General features: G+C 50.1%; 1 protein-coding gene across 1 annotated transcript in view; it reads left to right on the top strand.

The window, feature by feature from the left end:
* Positions 1–25082, top strand: part of YME1L1 (YME1 like 1 ATPase) — a 478651-nt gene that overhangs the window by 294961 nt on the left and 158608 nt on the right. The window contains exon 15 of the mRNA XM_078663402.1: positions 19219–19370. Within this exon, the coding sequence (XP_078519528.1) occupies positions 19219–19370 (152 nt within the window). The remainder of the gene's footprint in view (positions 1–19218; positions 19371–25082) is intronic.

Here is a 25082-nt window from a genome sequence, read left to right as displayed (position 1 = left end):
AATTCAAAAGGAAACCGTTTTGAAAGATTCAAGCTTGAAAAGACCTATGTAACTATAGGTAGGTTTATCCGACACTACTATTATCCAGAAACAATAGTGAAGGAGTTAAGGACTGATAGAAGTACTACTCAAGTGTCAAGTAATAAGACAACCATTGCTTGGGCGCCATGTCGCAGTGATTCTGCTCCTACACAGAACTGTGCATAGAGACTTGGAACCTCAGTAAATTAGGGTGTACCATAACTCACCTTTGTATCCAAAATCCCCTACCAGACTAGCAATCAGTGTCTCATTGGTTCTTCCATACCCCCAATGATTAGACAACCCAGAACATGAACGTAGAATACCTCAGGTAACGTGGAACACACAAACACTCTTTTGTTATACTATCATACCAGTCCAAAACGAGGAGTAAATGAAGACACATTGCAAGTTTGAAATATTTATTTCTAATGCCGCGTTCTCAGGCGCAGTATCTTAGCTAATACAAGCAGACATATTATAAGCAACAAGGTTATCAGCATAGTTACTATTCCATAAAATACAAAGGGAGAAAGCATGTTAAAATGCTAAAGGGAAGAAGGCTAAATTGCACCTCAGTCTTGCCCTCCCTTGCTAATATATTATATTATATCTACAGAAGGTCTCTTTGGGATTACAAGGGCGGCCCCATACCTCTGGTCCTAGTAGAAAGGTATCACATAATTTTCTACACCAGCTCTCTGCACGCAAATGTTCTCCAACTGTGTGTGCATGCTCTGCGCAGTGCAATATTAAACGTGCCAAAATCAGAGGTGGCCACAGCTGCATATGTTATGTCTAGAACGTGCGCGGATCAGACCGAACAACAACCACTGTGTTGAAATAACCTTGAAGGCCTCAGCACTCACTGTTCAGACATAGCTTACCAAGCAAGGCTGATACTATAGGAAAACATATTATTCTCGTGTGAAGCAAAATATTCTGCTAGACTCTAAACATTTATATTATTGTGTGCCGTGGGTAAAAAGCAGCAGAGAGGAAAAATGGCGTTTAAACTTCTAATAAGCTCATGCTAACCTAACACAGTGTAAAGGCAAAGTCCATCTCCATGACAAGCCTTGCCTAAAGTTTCCTATGGGAAATTGATTTTGTGACTCTTATTTTCTGCATTTCTCATTTCGCATTTCTTATTTTTTGCATTTCTCACTACCATTTTAAAAAAAAGGTTGCTTTCTGAACCAAGCACTACCTTTTTGCCACATTTGGGGTAATTCCGTTCAGCAATTCGGGCTGTAACCTGTCTCACAATTTCCTATGGAATTAACATGGGAAAAACGCGTTTTGGGACCCCCCTTTTTTCTCAGCCCCTGCTTGACAAATCACCCCCAAACTTTCAGGATAGGAGCTGACCTGGATAGACTTTTTGGGCGGAGAATTTCGCGATGATTTGTCAAACTACGTCAAAGTTATTTGCAAATCAAAAAATGTTTTTCCTATGGGAACTAGGTTCTAACTAGAACTACCTACTGGCGTCCGCCAGTAGGTAATATCTGAAAGCCTTGAAGGGAGACAAAGGATGAGAGGTCCTCTGAAGTCTTGGCCTTGATCCAAGTCACCATCTCCCCATTCATCGAGTTCAGCAAGGAAGAAGCTGCGTCATGGTTCTCTATCATTCTTCCCACGATGAGTTTGGTAGTCGGTGTGCACTTGACTTTGGAGGATGGTTGACAAAAAGTCACTCTGATTCCAGTGACGGATTTATTATTACATGCAGCCAGAGGTCACCTTAGAGGTGCCCCCTGAAAACCTACCGACTACTAGTGTGCTGGCTGACTGGTATAGACCACCTTGCAACCACAGAATGATTTCGGACCCTCTGCAGGTGAGAGCCCACGCTTTCTGAGGGCAGGACCAATGCCTGTTCTGGTGTCAGAAGACTGACCTTATGCCAACTGGTTCCACAGGAGCAGAAAAGTATTTCTCTAATGCCCTCCGATGTCTACCGACGGGAAGAATTCACACCTGATAGCACACATCTGAAAGAAACCGGTTAGTATTAGATTCCTTACCTTAGAATATCCCCAGGCGTCAGACTGGATCCGCAAACTTTTGCGTAGCAGTACCCTTGCGCGTCGGTAGGCGTTGTCTGCGGCTCCGCATCCGTCGCCAGAGTACTTAGACTCCGCCCTCGCGCGCTGAGGTCAGTTCTTCTTTTTTCCGCCCCAGCAAGCGCCGATCCCGAAAAAGTTGTACCCTAGTCAATTTTTGACTAACTTTTTCGATCCTTTTTGATCATCTTTCAAAGTTTCTCGACTCCGACGGTGCCAGTAGGGATGCCCGGGTTCAAACCCTGCGTCGATTGCAACCGACTAATGTCGGTTACCGACCCCCATCGCCGATGTCTTCACTGTCTGGGTCCAGACCACGACGACAAGCCCTGCTCCGACTGCCGAGCCCTGACGTCCAAAGCTAGACGGGAGCGGTCCTGCAAGCGACTTGAGCTCCGGCAGTCAGCCCCGCGCCGCTCGAGGTCCCGGTCCGGAAGAAGGTCAAGGGACAGGTCGCGGGGTCGGAGTCACCACATTTCCGGGAGTTGTCTTCGGGCTCGAAGTCCTAAGGTAAGAGGCAGAAGAAGTCGAAGAGGCGCCATCGCTCTTCTGACTCACCCCGACGCTCGCGCGATGCGGCCGGGGATTCGGGCGACACCGCGGCTCCGCCGAAGCCGCTGGCGTTGCGGCCTGCTCCATACCCGCCGGTCCCTGGGCAGCACGCGACGCCGGCAGAGATCAAGTCCTTCCTCTTGGCCAGGAGGTCGCTCGCTCGCTCCGTCGGGTTCCGCGTCGCCTTCGGGCCAAGCAGCCCCGACTGGGTCCCCACGCGGGCCGGGTGCTTCGGCCCCGGTGCCGTTGGCGACTTCGGTCCCGACGCCGCAGGGCCCCGCCGGATCCGACTCCGGAACCGGGTCGTCGCCGGTCGACCTCACAACCTCGCCGGCACCGGCCCACAGGGTGTCGCCCCCGGCGCCGTCCCAGGACAACGCCGTCCCCGGTCCTACCCTTGATTCGGGTCTGGCGTCAGAGCGGCATCGCTCTCGACGCCGATGGGAGACTTTTACTTCTACGACCCGGCCCCATCCTTTGAACCTGAGTACCAGGTGATGGGTGACGAGGAGGATTGGGAGGGGTCTGAGGACCCTCTGGCACGTGAGTGTCAGTCTTCTCAGGAATGGACAGGGGAGCTTGGGGAGGCCAGTGGTCCGGACACTTCGTCCGACACTGGTTTTGTCTCCCCTCCTACCGTGGCTACGGAGGAGGGGGCTGCCTATAGTGTGGTGCTGACGCGGGCTGCCAAGGTCTTGGGACTTGAGCTCCCCGTCGCAGCCTTGAGGACTAACCTCCTAACTGAGGTCCTTAAACCGCAGACAAGCTCGGCCGAGCCTCTGCTGCCTTTTAATGAGGCCTTGTCAGACGTTCTTCTGGGCACTTGGTCCAAGCCCGCTTCAGGTCCGCCTGTGGATAGGAACGTGGCCAGGCGCCACCCCCCGTCTCTGGGGGACCCTTGCTCTCTGTCTACCCACCCCACCCCCAAGAGCCTGGTCATCCAGGCATCTAACTCCCAGACCGCATTCCCGACGGCTCCCCCCGATCAGGAATCCAAGAGGTATGATCAATACGGGAAAAAGTTATTCTCCTCCCTGAGTTTAGGGTTGCGGTCAGTCAACACCGCATGCCTCTTGGGCCGTTACACCCACTCTCTGTGGGACACGGTCCCGGACGTGCTGCCACAATGTCCGGAGGAGGTCCGGACTAAACTCACCCAAGCCCTTGCGGAGGGTCGAGATGCGGCACGTATTTCATCCGGTGTGGGCTGGATACCACAGACTCACTGGGCAGAGCGATGGCAACGACGGTGGCGATTCGTCGCCACGCCTGGTTGAGGTCCGCCAACTTTTCGGCTGATGTCCAGAACACCCTCATGGATATGCCGTTTGATGGCCGTCGCCTCTTTGGCGACAAGGCAGACCATGCGCTTGAGCGCTCTAAGGACTCGAGGGCTACGGCCAAGTCCTTGGGCCTCTCGGCCCCGCGCCAGCTAGCGGCTGCTTTTCGCCCCTTTCATGGCCAAGGAAGCGGCGCCCCCACACGTCCTGCCAGCCACGGGCCGCAGACTACCATCCAGAGCGGTGGCGGAAGTGGAAACTGCTGTGGCGACGGTCGGGGACAACGGCGAGGCCAGTTCACACCTACCCCTGCAGCACCCGCCTCAAAACCCTCCCGAGTTTTCAGGCCCATGTGACGCCAGTGGGGGGCAGGGTTCGCCATCACCACCTCCACTGGCGCACTGCCACATCGGACAGGTGGGTGCTGCAAATCGTCCGAAGGGGCTACTCCCTCCCCTTCGAGGCGTCTCCTCCAGCCATGCCACTGCAGTACCACCGCGTGTCGGGGGATCACTTGAAGCTTCTACAGGAGGAAGTTACGGCCCTCTTGCCCAAGGGGGCCATCAAGCGCGTTCCTGGGCCAGAAGTAGGGTGTGGTTGTTACTCTTACTACTTTCTGGTACCCAAGAAGGGCAAAGGGGGCCTACGCCCTATCTTAGATCTGCGGAATGTCAACGGCTTCCTCCGGAAGGAGAAGTTCAAGATGCTGACACTGGCTCAGGTCTTAGCTGCCCTAGACCCTGAAGACTGGATGGTAGCGTTGGACTTTCAGGAAGCTTATTTTCACATCCCCGTCCTGCCGGCCCACCGGCGTTACCTGCGGTTCACGGTAGGCCACAAGCACTTTCAGTTTACCGTGCTCCCCTTCGGCCTTACCAGCGCCCCACGGGTGTTCACGATAGTGATGGCGATGGTCGCAGCTCATCTGCGCAGGTTAGGGGTTTCAGTCTTCCCCTACCTCGACGACTGGTTGTTGAAGGTGGGCTCGCCCCAGACAGTCGTCAGCCACCTCCAGACTACGGCCGACCTCCTGCACCAGCTGGGGTTCTCCATCAATGTGCCGAAGTCACACCTGTGCCCCTCTCCGAAGCTCCTCTTCATCGGAGCGGTTCTAGACTCGGCGCAGTTTCTGGTTTATCCTCCCGAACAGCGGGTTCGGGATATTCAGGCTCTGATTCCGATCTTTCCGCCGTTATCCCGAGTCTCGGTCAGGTTGACGCTGCGGCTTCTGGGGCTGATGGCCTCCTGCATCCTTCTGGTGCATCACGTCCGGTGGCGGATGCGGGCTCTGCAGTGGGACCTGAAGTGTCAGTGGGCTCAGCATCAGGGCAACTTCTCCGACCATGTCTTGATCTCAGAGGACGCTAAAAGACAGTTGCAGTGGTGGCTCACGGACCGCGATTGGGTCAGCGGCAGATCCCTCTCCCTACACCAGCCGGAGCACGTGGTTGTGACGGACGCGTCCCTCCAGGACTGGGGGGGGCACATGGGAGAGGCGGAGATCAGAGGCCTCTGGTCTCCGGTGGAGTCCCGGCTCCACATCAACCTTCTGGAGCTGCGCGCGATCCGGCTTGCACTGAAGGCACGGACACTGACAACACCACCGCCATGTGGTACTGTAACAAACAGGGCAGGGTGGGGTCGTGGACCCTATGCCAGGAGGCTCTGCGCCTCTGGCAGTGGCTGGAACATCAGGGCGTGACCCTGGTGGTTCAACACCTGGCAGGTTCCCTGAACGCCAGGGCGGACAAACTCAGCCGTCGGTGCATGATGGATCACGAATGGCGTCTGAACTCGGACGTGGCGCAAGGCTTTTTTCAGCAATGGGGAGAGCCTTGGTTAGATCTATTTGCCACTGAAGAGTACGCTCAATGTCATCAGTTCTGCGCGTTGGAATTTCCAAGGCGGCACTTGCTCGGAGACGCTTTTCGTCGCGAGTGGAACGGCTGTCTGTTGTACGCCTTTCCGCCTATACCACTTCTGCCCAGAGTGCCGAAGATCAGGCGCGACCGGGCCCAAGTTATCCTTGTGGCTCCGGACTGGGCACGAAGATATTGGTATCCAGAGCTGTCGACAGACATGCGGAGTGCATGTCTGTCGATCCCCCGATTAGTCTGCCTCTTCGGGAGGACCTTCTGTCTCAGCAGCAGGGGACGGTCCTCCACCCGAACATGTCCAGTCTCCACCTCCATGCTTGGAGATTGAGCAGCGACAGTTGAGGCCATTTGACTTGCCTCCCGAAGTTTGTAATGTGATTCTGGCAGCCAGGCGTCCCTCCACAAAGTTGGTATACGCCTGAAGGTGCAACAGATTTGTGGCATGATTCACAGCAAAGGCTGTGGACCCACTCTCTGCCCCCCCCTTTCTGAGGTTCTCATCTTCTTTCTTTCTCTTGCCCAGCAGGGCTCTGCTCTTGGCACTATCAAGGGCTACCTTTCTGCCCTTTCCGCCTTGTTGAGGTTACCTGATCAGCCTTCTTTATTCAAGTCCCCGATTGTCAACAGATTCTTGAAGGGCATCACCCGTATGTTTCCCCCTGTTCCTTTCGTGATGCCCCAGTGGGACTTGAATCTGGTTCTGACTTACCTGCTGTGCGCTCCCTTTGAGCCGCTTCATAACTGTCATCTTAGTCTTCTTACCCTTAAGACTGCATTCCTGGTTGCCATCACCTCTGCCAGGAGAGTGAGTGAGCTCCAGGCTCTTTCCTCTAAACCTCCTTCCCTTTATGTCCATCCGGACAAGGTTGTGTTGCGGACAAGACCTTCTTTCCTGCCCAAGGTAGTCACAACCTTCCACATCGAGCAGTCCATCACCTTGCCCACCTTCTTTCCGCCTCCGCATCCCTCTAAAGAGGAAGAGCGGCTCCACCGTCTGGACCCAAAACGTGCGCTGTCATACTATCTGGATCGCACACCCCAGTTCCGGGTGGATGACCAACTCTTTGTTGGTTACGTGGGTGCTAAGAAGGGGTGGGCGGTGCACAAATGGACCGTCTCTCGGCGGGTTGTGTTGTGCAGCGTGGCATGCTACTCTTTGGCTAAGAAGGAGCCTCCTGTTAGGCTGAGAGCCCATTCCACTTGGGCCACGGCGGCTACTACTGCCCTGGATTGGGGAGTCCCCTTGCAGGACATCTGTCAGGCAGCTACGTGGGCCTCGCTGCACACGTTCGCGAGACACTACTGCCTGGACAGCCAATTACGGAGGGATGGCTTCTTTGGCCGCTCCGTCCTCCAGGACTTTCTGGTGTGATCATTGGGTCGCAGACCCACCACCGGGGTTGGTATTGCTGGGGTATCTATTCTGAGGTAAGGAATCTAATACTAACCTGTTTCTTTCAGATGCAAGAGTTACTTACCTTCGGTAACGATATATCTGTAAGGAACAGTAGTTATTATTAGATTCCTTACCGCCCCACCCATCCTCCCCGTTCTGCGAACCGATATCTAGGGTTAAGGTCATCCCCTTTCAGGGCCCTAGTTTCATGGCACCAGTGTTGGTTTTTATCATGGCTCTGCGTTTCTGGCGTGGAAAAGCTGTGTATAAGAACTGACGTCAGCGCGCGAGGGCGGCGTCTAAGTACTCCGGCGACGTCATCGCGTCGCCGACGACGGACACGGAGTCGCAGACGACGCCTACTGACGCGCAAGGGTACTGCTACGCAAAGTTTCCGGATTCAGTCTGACGCCTGGGGATATTCTAAGGTAAGGAATCTAATACTAACTACTGTTTCTTATAGATATATCGTTACCGAAGGTAAGTAACTTGTGCAACAGGGACAGTGGGAGATGGGAGGAGAAAGAGAGAGACTGCCTGGGTTCCTTGCACTGCCTTCAACTACGCCCTCTATATCTTCTAGAATTTCTTCTTTCTTTATTGGACGGTGTGCTGAAGACTGGTATCTACAAAACGCAATATACATAAACACAATACTGTTTCTCATATTACAAATAAACATATTACTTTGTATGTTATATTTTTCTCTAAATACCTAGAACCTATGAGGCAATAGCCTCTCTCTTATGTGATGCTGGTAAAACAGAATGATTCAGTAGTTCAGAAAAGAAACTCTTATGGGTGTGTAGAAGAGAATTCCTAGAATAGTTTATTTCTATTAATCTCTTTTTGTATAAACAAAGTCTTAATGTCCATCCTTTCTTTTCTTCATCAAACGCTGTACCAAAAGGGGAAAAATAAGTGAGGAAACCTTAGACAGCAACGATGAAAAATGTTTTGATTTACTGACTGATTTCTCGAAAGAAGCGAAGGTTGATCTTCTTTCTGAAGGGAACAATCTTCTTCCTGGATTTTCGAAGACTTGAATTTACAAACAAATTCTCAAAGAGGAGAATTAACCCCTTGGTGTGCACACCTGCCTACACATGATAGGTGTAACCTAAAAGGAGGAGTTAATTTCTTTTTAGAAAATTCCTGTCAAAAGACAGGCACATTGACAAGACACTGCCTCACTCAGAAAAGCTAAAGGTTAAAGGGCGCAGAGCGAGGCTCACGCCGGAGCAATCAAACCAGGAAGAACCTGAAATAGCTGAGGCATAGAACGCTAACAGCATTAGTGTTTGAGTCGGAGGCCATGTTGGAATTCCTTGATCCTTTGTCAGTCAAACACCTTCAGGAGAAGCCGGGTAAAAGGTAATTGCTTCCTCCAACGTGGATATTTCCTGACTTTGTACCATTTACTGATTTTAGGCCTTTGGACAGTGACAATCACTGCATCATTCCTGACATGTGGTTGGAGGTGTTATCACTTTCTCCAAGCAAGATGTCCAAGTAATCAGCATATCAAGGCAGGAGGCTTCAAAGGAAATGCGACCCAAGGCTTCCCCAGACAGGGGAAATGCCACTCTCTGGCCGATTAGGCACCAGGACGGGCTGAAAGATTAGCTAGCCTTGAGACATGTTCCCCTCTCAGGCTAGCACCATTCCTAAGGTGGGCAGTCTGAAGGAAATACGACTTTTAGAATTCTGCCATCTTGGGTTTGGTGGAATTAGGCTTTCCAGGTCAGGGTTATGCTCACTTCCCACATGTAATTGTCATATAGATAGTGTAGACATCCTAAAGACAGGTAGCCTGTAACGTCCCTAAATTGAGTATTCAGGTGGCACCCCTGATACCAGGATCAAGAAGAGAATAACATCGCAAGAAAAAGTGAGAACTGAGGACTGCGGTGGACTTTTGGCGACATACTTTTCCTGCTGTGCTACGTTTCGACAATCCCAACCCAGCGACTCGTCCTGCAGCTGACCAACTTCAAAGAACCCTGGAAAGCTGCCAGCCCTGCGCAAATCACCAAGCAATCTCCCTTGTAGTAGAGGAGCTACTCCCCTGCAGTCCGCAGGCAATGAAATGCAAATTCTGGTTTACCATGATGCTGCTCCCTGCCCAACAGTGGGTGTGTTACTGGCTGTATGGTTGTGTACGCGGCTGTGAAAGTGCCTGTGTGAGTCTGTGAGTGGGTGCAAGTGGTTATCTGGATCTGAGTGGATGTGTGAGTGACAGTGAGCATGTGAGTGGCTGTATGGATGTGTGAGTGGTTTTGTCAGTGAATGAGTGTGTCCATTGTTTTTTAATGGGGGACAAGTTACATAGTTGACTGTTTACAAACCAGTACATTTTGAGGTACATACATTGTGTTTATTTCACGAATGCATGTAGTGTAATTTAGACTACTGAGGATTGTCCTTATGGCCTGGGAGAAGGTATCCTATCAGTGTTAAGTGTTTAAGATGGTGCTTCCATGAAGGTGAGCAGAGTATGAACTCCTTTGTTTCGAGAGTGTTTGAGCTTTAACCCCTTCGCTGCGGCGCAAATTCTGCAGCGGCGCGGGGGGCTAGGGATGAGTGCGGCGTTTTGGTGCTCATGAGGGCTCCATGCCGTCATGAGTCATGGGCGGCGTGTGCTCATGATGGCGTGGTTCCGGCATGACCCCGCCCGTTCATTAATTCGCCTGCACAGGCAGGGAATTAGTGCCACGTGACCGGCATGACGGAACCACGCCGTCATGAGCACACGTCACCCGTGACTCATGACGGCGTGGTTCCGTCATAAGCACTCAAGGGGTTAAGAAGGGGGTGACCCCATTAAAGTTTAAGAAGTCAATTTATTTGTTAGGTTTTGTTAGATGGATGAATGCCAGTAAAATTGGGGTAATGACCACCATATGTGGGTGACTTGACAGATACACCAACCGCCGGCATGTGGTCAAAGGCTATGTTCATTATCACATTGTTGGTGGTACAGTAAGGCACATGTGTAGCGTGCAGAATTAATTTAACTCCACAAACCCAGTAGGACTCTATCATAATGACTATATGATGTTATCAGTGATTTCATTTGACATGTCATGAGTGATGCAGTATGTGAGGTCGTAAGCAGTGCATGGCGGGGGCACAAATTATAGTTCATTAAAATTTAACTGGTGAATTTTTGGGGGTTTTAAACATTAGTTCTTCTCATTTCAACGTCTTATTATGATGTCACTTTAACTTCTGTTTTTCCAGTGAATTTGTTGGTTTTTAATGTAAGACAAAATCTTATTACCATACCCAACTATCACATCACTTGAAACTTTTTTCAATCAATCAATCAATCATACCATTTGTATAGCGCGCTACTCACCCGGAAGGGTCTCAAGGCGCTTAGGGGAGGGGTCCGCTATTGCTCAAACAGCCAGGTCTTGAGTTGTTTCCTGAAGGCGAGATGGTCCTGTGTCAGCCGGAGGTGGATGAGGAGGGAGTTCCATGACTTGGCTGCCAGGTAGGAGAAGGATCTTCCTCCGGCGGTGGCTCTTCGGATGCGTGGAACGGCGGCGAGGGCGAGGCTTGTAGAACGTAGCTGACTGGTGGGCGTGTAGAAGGTCAGGCGGTCGTTGAGGTACTTGGGGCCCAGGTCGTGGAGAGATTTGTGTGCGTGGGTAAGGAGCCTGAATGTGATCCTTTTGCTGACGGGGAGCCAGTGCAGGTCCCTCAGGTGGCCGGAGATGTGGCTGCGTCGGGGGATGTCCAGGATGAGTCGGGCGGAGGCGTTCTGTATGCGCTGGAGTCTTTTCTGTAGTTTGGCTGTGGTTCTCGCGTAGAGGGTGTTCTCGTAGTCCAGTCGGCTGGTGACGAGGGCCTGGGTGACCGTCTTCCTGGTTTCGGTCGGGATCCATCGGAAGATCATCCGGAGCATACGCAGGGTGTTGAAGCACGATGAGGAGACTGCGTTGACTTGTCTGGTCATCGAGAGGGAAGAGTCCAGGATGAAGCCCAGGTTGCGTGCGTGGTCGGTTGGCTTGGGAGCGGTGCCCAGGGCGGGGGGCCACCAGGAGTCGTCCCAGGCGGAGGGCGATGGTCCCAGGATGAGGACTTCCGTCTTGTCTGAGTTCAGTTTCAGGTGGCTGTTCTTCATCCATTCGGCGATGCTTTTCATCCCTTCGTGCAGGCTCGTTCTGGCGGTGGTGGGGTCTCTGGTGAGGGAGAGGATCAGTTGGGTGTCGTCGGCGTAGGAGATGATGTTGAGGTTGTGCTGGCGTGCGATGGTTGCAAGAGGTCTCATGTAGACGTTGAAGAGGGTGGGGCTGAGTGATGATCCTTGTGGTACGCCGCAGATGACTTCGGTGGCCTCGGATCGGAACGGGGGAGGCGGACTCTCTGCGTTCTTCCGGCGAGGAACGAGCTGATCCACTCCAGAGCCTTCTCTTGCATCCCGATGTTGCTGAGGCGTTGGACTAGAGTGCGGTGGCAGACGGTGTCGAATGCTGCAGAGAGGTCCAGGAGGATGAGGGCCGCTGTTTCCCCGTTGTCGAGCAGGGTTCTGATGTCGTCGGTGGCAGCGATGAGTGCGGTCTCGGTGCTGTGGTTGGCTCGGAAACCGGACTGTGAGGGGTCGAGGGATCCGTTCGTCTCGAGGAAGGCTGCTAGCTGTCTGTTGACGGTCTTCTCGATGACTTTGGCAGGAAAAGGGAGGAGCGAGATGGGGCGGAAGTTCGTGGGGTCCGCTGTTGGTTTCTTCAGTAGGGCGTTGAGCTTGGCATGCTTCCAGCTCTCCGGGAAGGTGGCGGTGTTAAAGGAGGTGTTGATGATGTCCCGGAGTTGGGGTACGATGATGGAGTCGGCCTTGTTGAAGATGTGGTGGGGGCAGGGGTCGGTCGGAGATCCGGAGTGGATGGTGTTCATCGTGCGGGCTGTGTCTTCGGTGGTCACCGTGGTCCAGGTGCGGAGGGTGGCGGTGGGGGGCGTTGGTTCGGCGGTTGGGTGCGTGGGTGGTGCGTCAAAGCTGTTGTGGATGTCGGCGATCTTGCGGTGGAAGAACGTAGCGAGAGAGTCGCAGAGATCTTGTGAAGGAGTGATGTCGTTGTTGCCGGTGCTGGGGTTGGAGAACTCCTTGACGATGCTGAAGAGCTGCTTGCTGTCGTGGGCGTTGTTGTCCAGTCGTTCTTTCAGTGACTTCTTCTTGGTGGTGCGGATGAGCTGGTGGTGCTTGCGGGTAGCGTCTTTGAGGGCGGTCATGTTGTCTGTGGTCTGGTCGAGGAGCCAGGCTTTCTCGAGGGTGCGGCAGTTCTTCTTGGAGTCCTTGAGTTCTTCGGTGAACCAGGAGGCCTTCTTGCTTCTGGGTCTGCTAGGAGGGTTCTTCAGTGGTGCGAGGTCGTCGGCGCAGGCGGTCAGCCACTGCGTGAAGTTACGGGCTGCTTCGTTGGGGTCCGTTGCGCTGGCGGGTGGGTTCTGGCTGAGGCAGGTGGTGAGCTGGTCGGCGGTGATCTTGCTCCAGCTCCTGTGAGGAACCTGTTGCGGGTGGCGGTGGGTCGTGGTTTTTCTGAAGCTGAAGTGGACGCAGCTGTGGTCGGTCCAGTCGAGTCCGGTGGAGTGGCTGAAGGTGATGTGCTTGCTGGATGAGAAGACTGGATCAAGCGTGTGGCCGGCGTAGTGGGTGGGGGTGTTCACCAGTTGCTTGAGTCCGAGGTTGGCGAGGTTGTCAGCAGGGCGGCGGTGTTGCGGTCCTTGTTGTTCTCCAGGTGGAAGTTGAGGTCACCTAGGAGGATGTAGTCAGCGGAGCGGAGGGCATGCGGGCTGATGAAGTCCGTGATGTCGTCGCTGAATTGTGTACGTGGTCCAGGGGGCCTGTAGACGAGGGTGCCTCTGAGGGTCGTTTTTGGGTCGGTGTGGATCTGGAAGTGGAGATACTCGGCGGCGGTGAAGGTGTCGTCGGAGTCGGTTGTGATGCGGATGGTGTTCTTGTGTACGATGGCGATGCCTCCTCCAGTCTGGTTGACGCGGTCTCTCCGGATGATCTTGTATCCGTCTGGGATGGCGATGTCGGGCGCTGAGGAGGCGTTCATCCAGGTTTCCGTGAGGAAGGCGACGTCCGGTGAGGTTGTGTCAAGCAGGTTCCAAAGTTCGATGGCGTGTCTGTGGATGGAGCGGGTGTTGAGCAGGATGCACTTGAGGTGGCTGTTGTTGGTGACCGGCTTGGTGGGTGCGGTGCAGGTCCGGAGGCAGGTGAACTTGCAGGCTTGACAGGTGAAGGGTCCGTGGGTGCGTCTCGGGGTCGCTCGGTGGCAGGCTCTTGGTCGGTCTGGTTTGAGTGCGATGAGGGTGGCGGCGTCGTAGGTCCGTCTGGGTCCAGGAGTCCTGGCGCTGGGCGCAGTCCAGGCGCAGACGGGCTTGCCTTTGGCGCGCCTTCGGCGACACAATCGGCGCGCCCGCTGCGCGTCAACACTGGGCGTGCGTGGAGGCGGCATAAGATTGGAGCCGGGAGGGAGGGTCCGCTGGGTGGCGGGAGCGGGGGGGCCAATCGGCTGGCGGGGGCGGGGCCGCAGGGGGGCAGCGGCGGGAAAAGGCGAGTGGCGGCAAACAGCAGGAAACCAGCACACAGGAGCAGGAGGAGCGTGGGGGCGACCCAGCCTGGCATTTTTTATCCTATACAAAGTTGAGCATATGCTCAATCCCCCCTAACCTCCCAGCCCCGCCCCAAGGAACAGCTATGCCCTGCGCGCAACCTGGCGCAGGGTGGCCAACCACTGTCCGCACACCCGAAGAAGCCAACCCTCACGTCTACAGACTGCACGCAGTGGAGGATGGCCTCAAGGCCTGCATGAGCTTGCGCCCAATCCCCTGGGAGGGGCTACCCCCACTGCGCATGACCTTCAGCATTGTGCTGCTCTGGTGTGGCCCTGCATGCCCCCCCCCCCCCTCCCGTACCCCACTGCAGACAGCCATCCCACACAGTGGTGGTTGGCCACAAGCCCTTGATAATCTTTTTTTAATGATTTTTGGGTAGAGCAGTAATATTTATTTTTAATTGGCTTAAGGGATGGTCCCATTGACACTCTCTATACCCCCCACAGGGCCCCTGTTCTAAGTCCTTTACATTTTTATTCTCAGGACTCTGGGGCAAGCTAAGTTTCCTAAGGCAATTAAAATAGAAATCTCACTTTTGAGGCCCCCTTGCCCCTTTTCCTCGGAACCCATGTGACGAATCGGCGCAAAACTTTCCATGAATGAACCAATGTGGATGCACACTTCTTTTTGGTACGTTTTGTTGAGATTTGTGAAATGGAGCTAATAAACAAAAACTGCTCTTGCTACGGAATCTCTGGCCTAACTCTAACTACACAGTGGCAATCTATTATAATGTCATATTTCTTTAAATAAATGTGTATATTCGACCTTTTGCACACAAAAAAATTGAAGAATTCAAAACTTGTTTCCAGTGTTTCTGCCAATGCTGGCATATTCTGTCATAAGTTAGCGCTGATGGTCTTTATTAGAAATTTGTGATGTTCACAGATTGAGATAAAATCCATGTCAGGGATCACATTTACATTCTAAGCTTTTACAAATGATAAATAAAATTGTGTAGCTACGATATTTTAAGTGCACATTTTCTTTCTTACTGACATGAATAGCACTGTGGCACCTCCACAGTGAAACTAATATTGCTAACAGGACAGACCGTCTACATTTCTAAAAGGGGATAGTAATAATTCGCAGAACAGAAAGGAATAAGTAAGCATGTCTGAACATTCCACTCGTCTATTTCTGTACTCAGAATAAGAATTTTATTGATGGTCAATTAATTAAAATCATTACATCTTGGCACAGATGCAAATTTAAGAGGGTTAAAAGTGTTGCTTAAAAAAAAATCAAAACATGACAATAAGTGCATTCACATGCCCAACTCACGATATGATAAAGCTACAAATCAAAAAAAAAATAGGCCCATCCTTTCCTATACACACAACCATGTCCACTGTCAGCCCTTCGCCTATATTGGAAATCATGTACACCCTCATGAATCAACAGGGGACAAATTAATCCATGCAAAAAAAAAATGCGTTGTGCTCCATTGTTCTAACGAACCGCATCAGTATCTTTACCATTGAACCAGTCGAGTTCATTTTCATCTTGCCTCTTTGTTATTGTCTTTAATCCATGCTGGTCCGTCATAGCTAACCCAACTGGGCCAATCAGAGCTCTGTACCAATAGAAATTGCTTCGCCTTCCATTATAAGTGCAGATTTGCTCCTGCTACCTTTGAAATCATTAATGGAAATTTTGGCATGTGATTGCTTTTTTCATGAACTTTAATAACTGGCCTGTTAACTGTCCAGATTCAGCTTTTAAGCTGGTTAATACAGCTGCCCTGCAAGTCCCTCACATTTAAGGTCCGAAACATTGGACAGAGCTATTGTCACCTCAGGGTTTTTAAGCCTTCACATATATAGATCACGTGGATTTGTTACTTCTCGGCTTGGTCACACAATCGGCATTCCTTGCTATTTTCATCCTTCTTTTGGGCTAAACCAATAGCACTGTAGTGAGATAGGGCCAAAGCGCACTCTCATAAGCGAGTATATTAAGTGGTTAGAAAGAACCAGACTCAAGTACTCTGGGAGCGCTCCTGGTGTGTAACTTTCTACTGCTCAACTACCATAAAGTTTGTCTCTTAGGTCTGGAGATCCTGCTTTGCTGAATGTATCCTTGCAGATACTGTACTCAATTCAGTTCATTATTTCTCTTCTGTTTTTTTTTAATGAAAAAAGGATTTCCTTATGTCTTTGCCATATAGTGCACATTAATCTCTTCAGATTTTAATTGTTGCTTAAGTGTGAGAAAGTGCCATCTTTCTTACATGGTATGCCCCCACTTTTTGTTGAATTGCTGATGTACCTTGACTCAGTGTGCCCTGGGCTCCTGTCAATCAGGTGCCCAGTGCCTGTGTTCCTTCCCTAAAACTGTATTGAAACCTAAACCCAATTGGCATCTCTGGCCACATGTCAGCCCCTGGCAAATGGTACCCAGGGCACTGAGACCACAGAAGGCCCCTAAGGGCTGCAGCACTTATTGTGCCACCCCTAGGGGTCATGTACCCTGACACACACACACTGCCTTCGCAGGCTGAGAGTCTTGATGCAGAACAAAACAAAGAGTTGACATGGTACACATCCCTGTGTGCCAGGCCCACCACACACTGCCCTGGCATACCTCAGTCACCCCTCTAGCTGGGTGCCCTATGCCAGTGGTGTGGGTACAGGTGCATGAACCCTGTGCCCCTACAGTCCCCAGGTTCATTCCTGGGCACTGTAAGTGCAGTGCTGTCATCACGAACTCCACAGCACCATGATGGCTGCACTGAACACTGAGAAGTTTGGTATCAAACTTCTCAGCACATTAAACCCACACTGATGCCAGTGTGGGATTTAATGTACAATGCATGACAGAGGGCAACTTAGAGTTTCCCCCTGAAACTAACCCACAACCCGTGTCCTGACTGAGAGGCTGTCTAGGCTGCCACCCCGCAGACATGTTGCTGGACCCCTGGATAGAGAGCCATCCGCTCTCATGGGCCTGCAACAATGCACATCCTGGGAAGAGGTGCTAGGCCTCCGCCCCCAGGATGGGAGGGGGAGCTTCAAAGGCATGCCGCCTTTGTGAGCTTCTCCAACCCACTTGCTGTTCTCAGCAACCGGCCCCCACCGGTTCTGACCCCCACTCTGGCGGGATGACAGGTAGGAAAACATTAGTGAGGAAAGGGGGAGTGCCAGCCTCTGCCAACCCCACCCCTCAGGTGAGGGAGGCGAGGTGAAGCACAACTGCTGACTCTCGCCATCTTGAGGATGGGGAGCCCTACCCAATCAGAGACCGGCTCCTGCCCCCTCCCACAGGAGAGTGGCATGATAAGGGGTGTACTCACCCCAGGGGAAGGGACCCATTGGTCCCTGACCTTCCCATACCTGTAATGCCCTTAAATTTAGTATTTAGGGGCACCCTGAGCCTTCCTTCCTCAGATCCAGATTCCGAAACAAGAACAACAAGAAGAAAGAAGACCTGCCGTGCAGCTGCTAACAAGAGGTCGACACGAACGGACTTGACCCCAGCCCTACCGGCCTGTCGACCCTCCAACCTGCTCCTGCTAAATCCCGGCGTCTCTTGTGGTCAGCAACCTCAAAAACCCCGGAGGACCGGACTGCCTTGCTCATCGAAAGACTGGGACTCCCACGAGCAGTGGTTCTGCTCAAGCAGCAACAACCCCTGGTGCCAGCCAGGAACTGCGAATCCAGCACACTCTGCACCCGCCGAGCCCGGCCTGTGCCTGAATGAACAAAGACCACGAGGACGTCTCCCCCACCCCCGGCTACAGTGACGAAGAATCCAGCAACCAAGGACCCTCCTCGACGCTCCTGACGACACCTGTGGCTTCACAACCAGTGACCCTTCCAACCGCGACCAGCTGAGGGTAAGATTTCCTGACACCAAATGACTCACCGGCGCCCCTGTGTGTAATTCCCGGGTGGATTCCTAACACACAGCTTCCCAACTTACCTCTCGAAGTGGTGGTCGCACCTGAAGAATCTCCGTCCCCGAGCTTGCAGCCTTTGTTTGTCTTGCAGCTTTCCCATTGAAACACATTGGGCGCCCAACTGCCCAAAAGCACCCTGCACCCAGCCGCCCGAGTGCCACTGGGAGTGCAGCATCTGTCCTATTCTTCTTCCCCACTTGCCCTGTGTAAGTGACCAGGAGCCCAGCTCCCACAGCTGCATGGCCTGCCTGCTAGCAGCCACCAACCAAAGGCCCCCTGCCCACTATAGGCTTACATTGGGCCTGCTCACTCTGCACCCGGCTGCCCTGTGCCCCTGAGGGTGTAACAACTGTACCTACCTGATCCTGGGAGACTCCTGAGTCTTACCCCAGAACCTTAACTCTGCCAGTTGAGTACTTACCCAAAGACCGATAACTTGATTTTCTCCATAGGGAAACATTGGCTGGTTTTCACTTGGAAATTCTTCTAAGTTTTTAGTTTTGAAACTTTGAAATATTCCTTGAAAATCAACCGATCAACGAAAACGAAATTACTCGCCTGCTATCAGGAGAGATCCTAGTGCTGGATCTTTGTGCCCAGTTCTGACCCTCAGAAGTAATTACAACTGTGATTTTCCGATGAATTGATTTTCTCTCGTAGGATAACATTGCCTGGTTTTTGCCAGAAATTCTTCCAAGTTTTTATTTATTTTCAAAACATAGAAATATCCCTTAAAAATCGTCTGTGTAACAAAAACGATTTCCTTCAACTGCTTATAGGAAATGCACCCGGGCTGAATCCAGGATCCAGCCCTGAGTAAAAAAACGTAACGTGGTTTTATTGCATTTACTTAAAACTTCCCATTGAGCTCAATGTTATAATTGTTTTTAACTTGTGTTGCATATTGCAACAACTGTATCTAGTGCATTTAAAAATCAACTGCTATTTGAAAGTTTTCAATTCCAACATCTCATTCTGAGAAAGTATTTTTATACCTACTTGTGGTTCTAAAATAAAACAACAATATATTTTTTATACAAAACAATTGGCCTAGAGTTCAGTTCTTGAGACCATTTGCTGACTGAGTGTGTACAACAAATGCTTTACACTGTCCTCTGATACTGCCTTACTGCTCGACAAGCTACCACTTTAGAGAGTAAGGTTATATCTAATTTTAGCCTCTGCCAAACCTCTGGGGACTGTGGACACTGTGCGCACTGTACCTTACTTTGGAACAGTATATCCCAAACCACTTTCTTACATTAAGGTATGCTGTTTTTAAATGCAGTAGAGAATATGGTCACTTGAGTGTTTAAAAAAAAATCAAGACACTATCAATGTTTGCATCATTATTTATTGTTGAAGTGTAAATTCAACGTTTGTAGCTCTAAACATCACATCTGTAGTATTATTATGCTATTAAAATAAATATTGTATCTTCAGATATGTATCTTATGTGATATAATGCTTTGGGTAGAACTAAAGTTGTGTTTTCTTTTAGGTCCTGAGCGAAGGAGTGTTATAATTGACAACAAGAATAAAACAATCACTGCATATCATGAATCTGGTCATGCCATAATAGCATATTATACCAAAGAGGCTATGCCGATCAACAAAGCTACAATCATGCCTCGTGGGCCTACACTAGGACATGTAAGTTTCGATAATAGAGACAGAACATGTTTGGCAAAAATACATTTAAATTAGGCCATAACAAATTAATTGATGAACTCATGTTGAAGCCCAAAAGCAACAATTATGATTGTTTTACATTTACATAGTACTTATACGACGTTTGTGGACTTGCAGGTTACAATGCAGGACATGATTGTGTTCTGCTCTAAAATGAATAGAAACAAATGTTAAATTATGTGGGGTTTAGAAGCACAAACTGTTCATAGTGTTTTTGGATCTACTTTTTTTAGTTCTGTTTCACTTTTGAGGTTTATTTTACAAACCTCTCAACATAAATAAAGGAGCCCTTTGGAAATTATAATTTTTGATTGAGAATTCCTCCCGGGGATCAAATACTTGACTTAAACTAAATCTTAAGCATTCATACCTTATTTATTCAAAACCATCACAATTATTGAAATATTTATTTAGTTGTATAATATAATACACAGTAGTACTTAGATTTATAATCATTTGCCATGTGGAGTATACATGGCTATTCAGGGTTGGAATTAGAAAGTGACGGTAGGAAAGGGCCCCTTTTTGACATGGTCACCCTCACGTTTTGCCTGGTAAATATGATTTTGACTGAAAATGTGCTGGTTTCTTGCTAACCAGGTCCCCAGTGCTAGAGCGGTTTCTCAAAACTGCACAATTGTTCCCTCAACTGGCAAAACCTTTAGCACCCTCCCTAAGTTTCTAGTAAATGGTACCCAGGTACGTAGAGCCTGAGGTACTAAGGAGTGCCCCTAAGGGCTGCAGCCTTAATTGGGCCACCCTAACGACCCCTCACCAAGCACTTGCCAGACCTCCATCGCAGGCTGCGTGTCTTGATGCAGACAAAAGTGAAAGCACGTCATGTCACAGATCCATGTGTACCATTTCCCCTACCATTGCATATCATATTTGTAAGTCACACCTACAGCAGGACCAACAGCTCTAAGGCAGGGTGCTGAATATTACATTTGAGTGCACACCTGCATGAGCAGATATGACCCTATGCTGGTCAGCCCTATTACTGCTAGTGCAAGTGGATAGGGAAGCCATTTTAAAACATGTGCTGGACACTGGTGAAAACGCATTACCCAGCTACATGATGTTTTTACTGAAAAAAGGAATGTTTGGTATCAAACAACTCGTAATGGTAAACCCACATGGATGCCAGTGTTCGATTTACCAACACATGCACCCAGATGGCACCTTAGAGGTGCCCCCTTAAAACCTACCCGCCACTGATGTCCTTGCTGACTGGTTTCTGCCAGCCTGGCATACGAGATGCTCTGACCTCCTAGAGTGAGTGTCTCTGCTCTAATGAGACCCAGAACAAATCCTGTCTGGGAAGAGGGTGTAATTCCACATCCCACAGGATGACCTGCTTATTAGCTTTTCCTGGGCAGCAAGCTTCAAAGAAATGCCACCTTTGAAATGCAAATCTGGCTCCCTCTCACTGGAGAGGAAGCCATCCCCTTTGTCTGTCAGGAAAATTGGCTAGTCAGGTAGGCGTACCACCTCCAGGCTAGTAGCACCCCTAAGATGGGCTACTGTGAGGTGGACACAATTTTTCTGAAGTAGCCATCTTTGTGATTGCATACTTAGGAATTCTGGGACAGTGTTATGCACCTTTTCTCGGGAACTGGTCTTATAGGGGACGTAGTGACCCCCCAACACAGCCAGTAGCCTTTTGACTACTACCCTACACACCCCTAAGGCCCCTAAATTTAGTATTTAAGGGTTTCCCTGGCACCAGAGAAGCACATCCTGAGTGCCTAAGAAGAGAGAGGACACTGAAGAGCCGCAAAAGCAGAGATGAGAGAAGCAGCAGCTGACCTGGTACCAACCCTGCCAGCCTGTCTGCATCCCTCATCCAAACGGTGCCAAAGTTTACTCGTCCTGCAGCTGAGACTGCTGAAAATTGGGAGGTCTGCTTGCCTTTAAAAAACCCTGAACACCTTCCATGAACAGTGGACCTTTTCCAAAGAATCTCCATAAGAGAAGACTCTGAGCCCTCCAGAACCACCAAAACCCGACACCCAAAGCCACCACTGCACCCGCCACCTCTGGGTCGAGTTGAAGGGTGCCACTGCTGCCAACAAGGTTGCACTGCCCTCCAGAGCTCGGGTCCATCTTAGTTTCACCCCTCCTGGACTCCAAGACGTCGCCTGCAGCATCTGCACGCAGGTCCCCTCAACTGCAACTGTTCCGGTGAAGAAAAACCCAACGCCTAAGGACACCCCTGCACCCGTCACCCCTAAGCCTTGGAGAAAAGCACAGAAGATGCTCTCCCCTCCGCCCCCCCCCTCCCCATCCCTCGTTACCAGAGCATCGCAAGGCCAAAGTCCACTTGCTGGTTCAGCCGGACTGGCTTCCTAGCCAGAGCATTCAGCCTCTTTTTACAGTGACCGATCCCCATTGAAACGCATCGGAGTCCCAAATCTGATTTGCACCTGGCCGCCCTCATGCCGCTGGTGGTGTACTGCTGGTGCAGTCTTGGATAACATTGCAGGTCTCAGAAATTGCACTGTCATTTTTTTAAAGTGAAAATAATTTTATATTTAAAAACGTATTTACCTGAACGATTTTTCTCTGATGCCTAAAAATAGATGGATACTTGCTATTTTTATAAATTGATGTGGATCTCCTTGAGTCGCATCATTTATTAATTATAGTTTGTATTTCCAAAGGTCTTGCACTCCTCTGTGTTAAGCCTAAGGCTGCTCGACCACACTACCCCCTAATAGAGAACTTTGGGATTGCATAGCAAACCCCTGTCCACTCATAAGGGAGCCCCTGGCTCTTTACACAGACAATCAGATTCTTGAAATATTACATATGGAGGCAGCTTCCTACAGAGAGCTCAAAAGATTATACAATAGATTACCTTGACCAATGCAGTAAACATAAAAAAAATTAAAATATAATAAGTTGTACTTCACTTTTAATTTGATCTTTACAAAATGACCCAAATGCTGCTGTTTTGCAGAACACATCATAGTCTCGGCAAGCTGCGCAAGCATCTTAACAATAAAAGAAGACATTTGATGGTATAAACAATGGTAAACAATGTTTTGGCTGCATAAAACCTTTTCCAAACATCTTCCTTCAGGACTAAAGTTAGTAGTTTGGACATTTCAGCCTATAAGCATACAAATAATCGTAATTACTGATACACAGAATGTCAAAGCAAAGCTGTTGTAGTGTTAAATTCGTGAAAATAAATGCCTGAAAGGGAACTATTATTTACAATAAATTTGTAGTTCATCCATACGTGAATCCTATGAAGCTGGCTTTTATGTAGTGTACCAAAAAGAGGTACACATTGTAGAAAGTCTAGACGACCCATATTGGCTTACAGGGTTTTAATTAATATTTCCAAAAGCTCTCTTTTGTGGTAATGTAGGTGAGTAATTTACTGCTGAAAAGAGGCTGCAAGCAGGGACTTTGGTGTTGGGGTGGAGGGGCGGGGGGCGGGGGGAGCAGGGGAGCAGGCAGCCTGGTTAAACTCACAGCGGCTCATATCTAAAGGGTCACAGGCACTCACGGACAACGTTGGGTCACCTGTGCTCGGTCTGGAGGGCTTGTGTGCAGTGGTGCTTTGTCTAAAGGGTTTTTGCTGCGGGAGGCCCTTATAGTTCTGTTTCCTGAAGAAAGAGACAGCAGGTGGGGCCGGGGAGGGGCCAGTCTTGCCAAACCCATATGGGAGCTCCGATCTAGAGGGCTCCATTGGTTCACTTCGACTCGATCTATGGGGCTCTGGTGCAGAAGTGCTTTTCGGCATTGAATTGTGTCAGACTCACACTCTCTGTATCGGTGACCTGGTGGAGACCGGAAAACAGGGCTACAGGGCCACTCTCGATGCTTACCTTGTCGATCCTGATGTCCCTCAACAGTAAGCCTTGGGTGCAGGGAGATTCAGGGAGGGTTAGAATCTCGGGACTTCGGTAAAGTGGCGGGGCTGGGCTCCAAGCAATCTTCTCCTTGCTCCCTTGGTAGGCCTGATGACCAACGGGACAGAGTACAGGACTTTGCAAGAGGTGCCTGCAGATGCAGAGAAGCAGCTTCTCTGCGCCAAGGGAGATGTTGCTGACAAGATGAAGTTGTGGGTCGCTCCTCGGCGACTTTGGGCGGTGACACCACTTTCTGGACGAGCCAGATCAGTGCAGTTGTTGAGGTGCAGCAGCAGGACCGTGTTTTGCGCCCAGTGATGGTGAAGTCCTCAGTTCTTGCGTCATGGGCTCTTTGTCCTTCTTTTTCTTTCCATCATACGGTATGGTGCACTGGGTCAGCACACTTGGCTTGTCTATCTCTGATTTGATGGCATTCTGCTCTTGCACAGTGTGCATCTGTTCACAAAAAGTTTACTTGTATAGATTTACAAAAAACATTGACAAACACTATTAAAGCCAAACACCAGCTGCCAATTCCATACATACTGGCATTGCCAATACTATGTTCTTTATGGCGGAAGATATAGGTTTCATGTTCTTGAGAGCAAACCATCTCCATAACCGTCCAAGATCAGTATCAGTGTGGCCCTTTATTTTATAGTGACTTAATGTTGTGGTTAGTTTGCTGACTTGTAAGATGTTGCGATTTTCGATGATTATCTTGATGTTGTGCATTGTCATGACAATGTAACACACATTGGAAGAGCATGCAGTCAAGTAAATTGCAAAATCACTATTGTAGTGTCAGTGTATTCGTGATCTTGGCAAACCCCCAAAAAGCTACTTTGATGGTTTTGTGAATCTACACATACCACAGTTCAACATGGGCGATGTGAAGAAACCGTTTAGGGAGGGTCCACAGAGTTCTTTGCCTCTTGTGTTCTGTTAGACCTGGCATCATTGGCGTGGTTCTCCCTTCCTCTTGTTCCTTTCTGTTTTCCATGTTGGCAGGATTTAGATGCTATGGGCGGTGTGCTACTGCTAATCAGTGCCACAGCACGAATGCTCCCTGTGTAAATATGACTGTATGAATTGGGATCACCATAATGCCTGGTTCTGTGTAGCATGTTCTAATAGCGAGTTACCCTCCATTTCACTGTTTACTATTGTGAAGCTATCCGTTCTCATAGGCAGGAATGGGCAGGCTGAGGATTACCTTCCATAATCCTATCTGACCCCAGGAATCTGATAGTAAATTCGAGTTTGATATATTTAAGCTCAGGACAGGGAGACGCAGCTTTTAGTAAGGACTATTTATATATCCCATGTTCAAAAATGCCTCTTCTGGAAACGAGGTATTTTCTTGCCTAAGCTTTTCTCTAGGCTTTGCTGGTATGTGTATTTGCTGTCTGGTTTTGGAGCAGCAGGGCCAGCTGGGTCTGACCTGGCTGGAAAGATCGGCATGCGGAGCATGGGGATAGGTGACTCTTTGATCTGAGCAGTGCCGTGCCTGGCAAGGTGAATGATGGCTCCACCTCCCACGGGGCGTCTGATAGCAGGCCCCTCATTCTGAAAGGGCAGGATGATGCCTTGTAAACCAAGTGCTCCCCGATCCCACCAAACTGGTTCTGGCTGGATTGAGTGATTTGCGACTTTAGAAGAACAAAGACTTTTTAAGTATAAAACACTGTGCTGAAACCTTTCTCAAGTGTGTTCCTTCTGGATGTCAAGACGAACCTCTGTCCGAGGGAGGTTGAAACTTGCACCAAGCTTGCTGAAGAAACTACCTGAGTGCCTGAACTGAGAG

Source organism: Lissotriton helveticus, chromosome 10 (genome assembly GCF_964261635.1).
Source record: "Lissotriton helveticus chromosome 10, aLisHel1.1, whole genome shotgun sequence".
Lineage (NCBI taxonomy): Eukaryota > Metazoa > Chordata > Amphibia > Caudata > Salamandridae > Lissotriton > Lissotriton helveticus.
The sequence above is the reverse complement of the archived record's forward strand: the minus strand, read 5'-3'. Positions and strand labels throughout refer to the sequence as shown.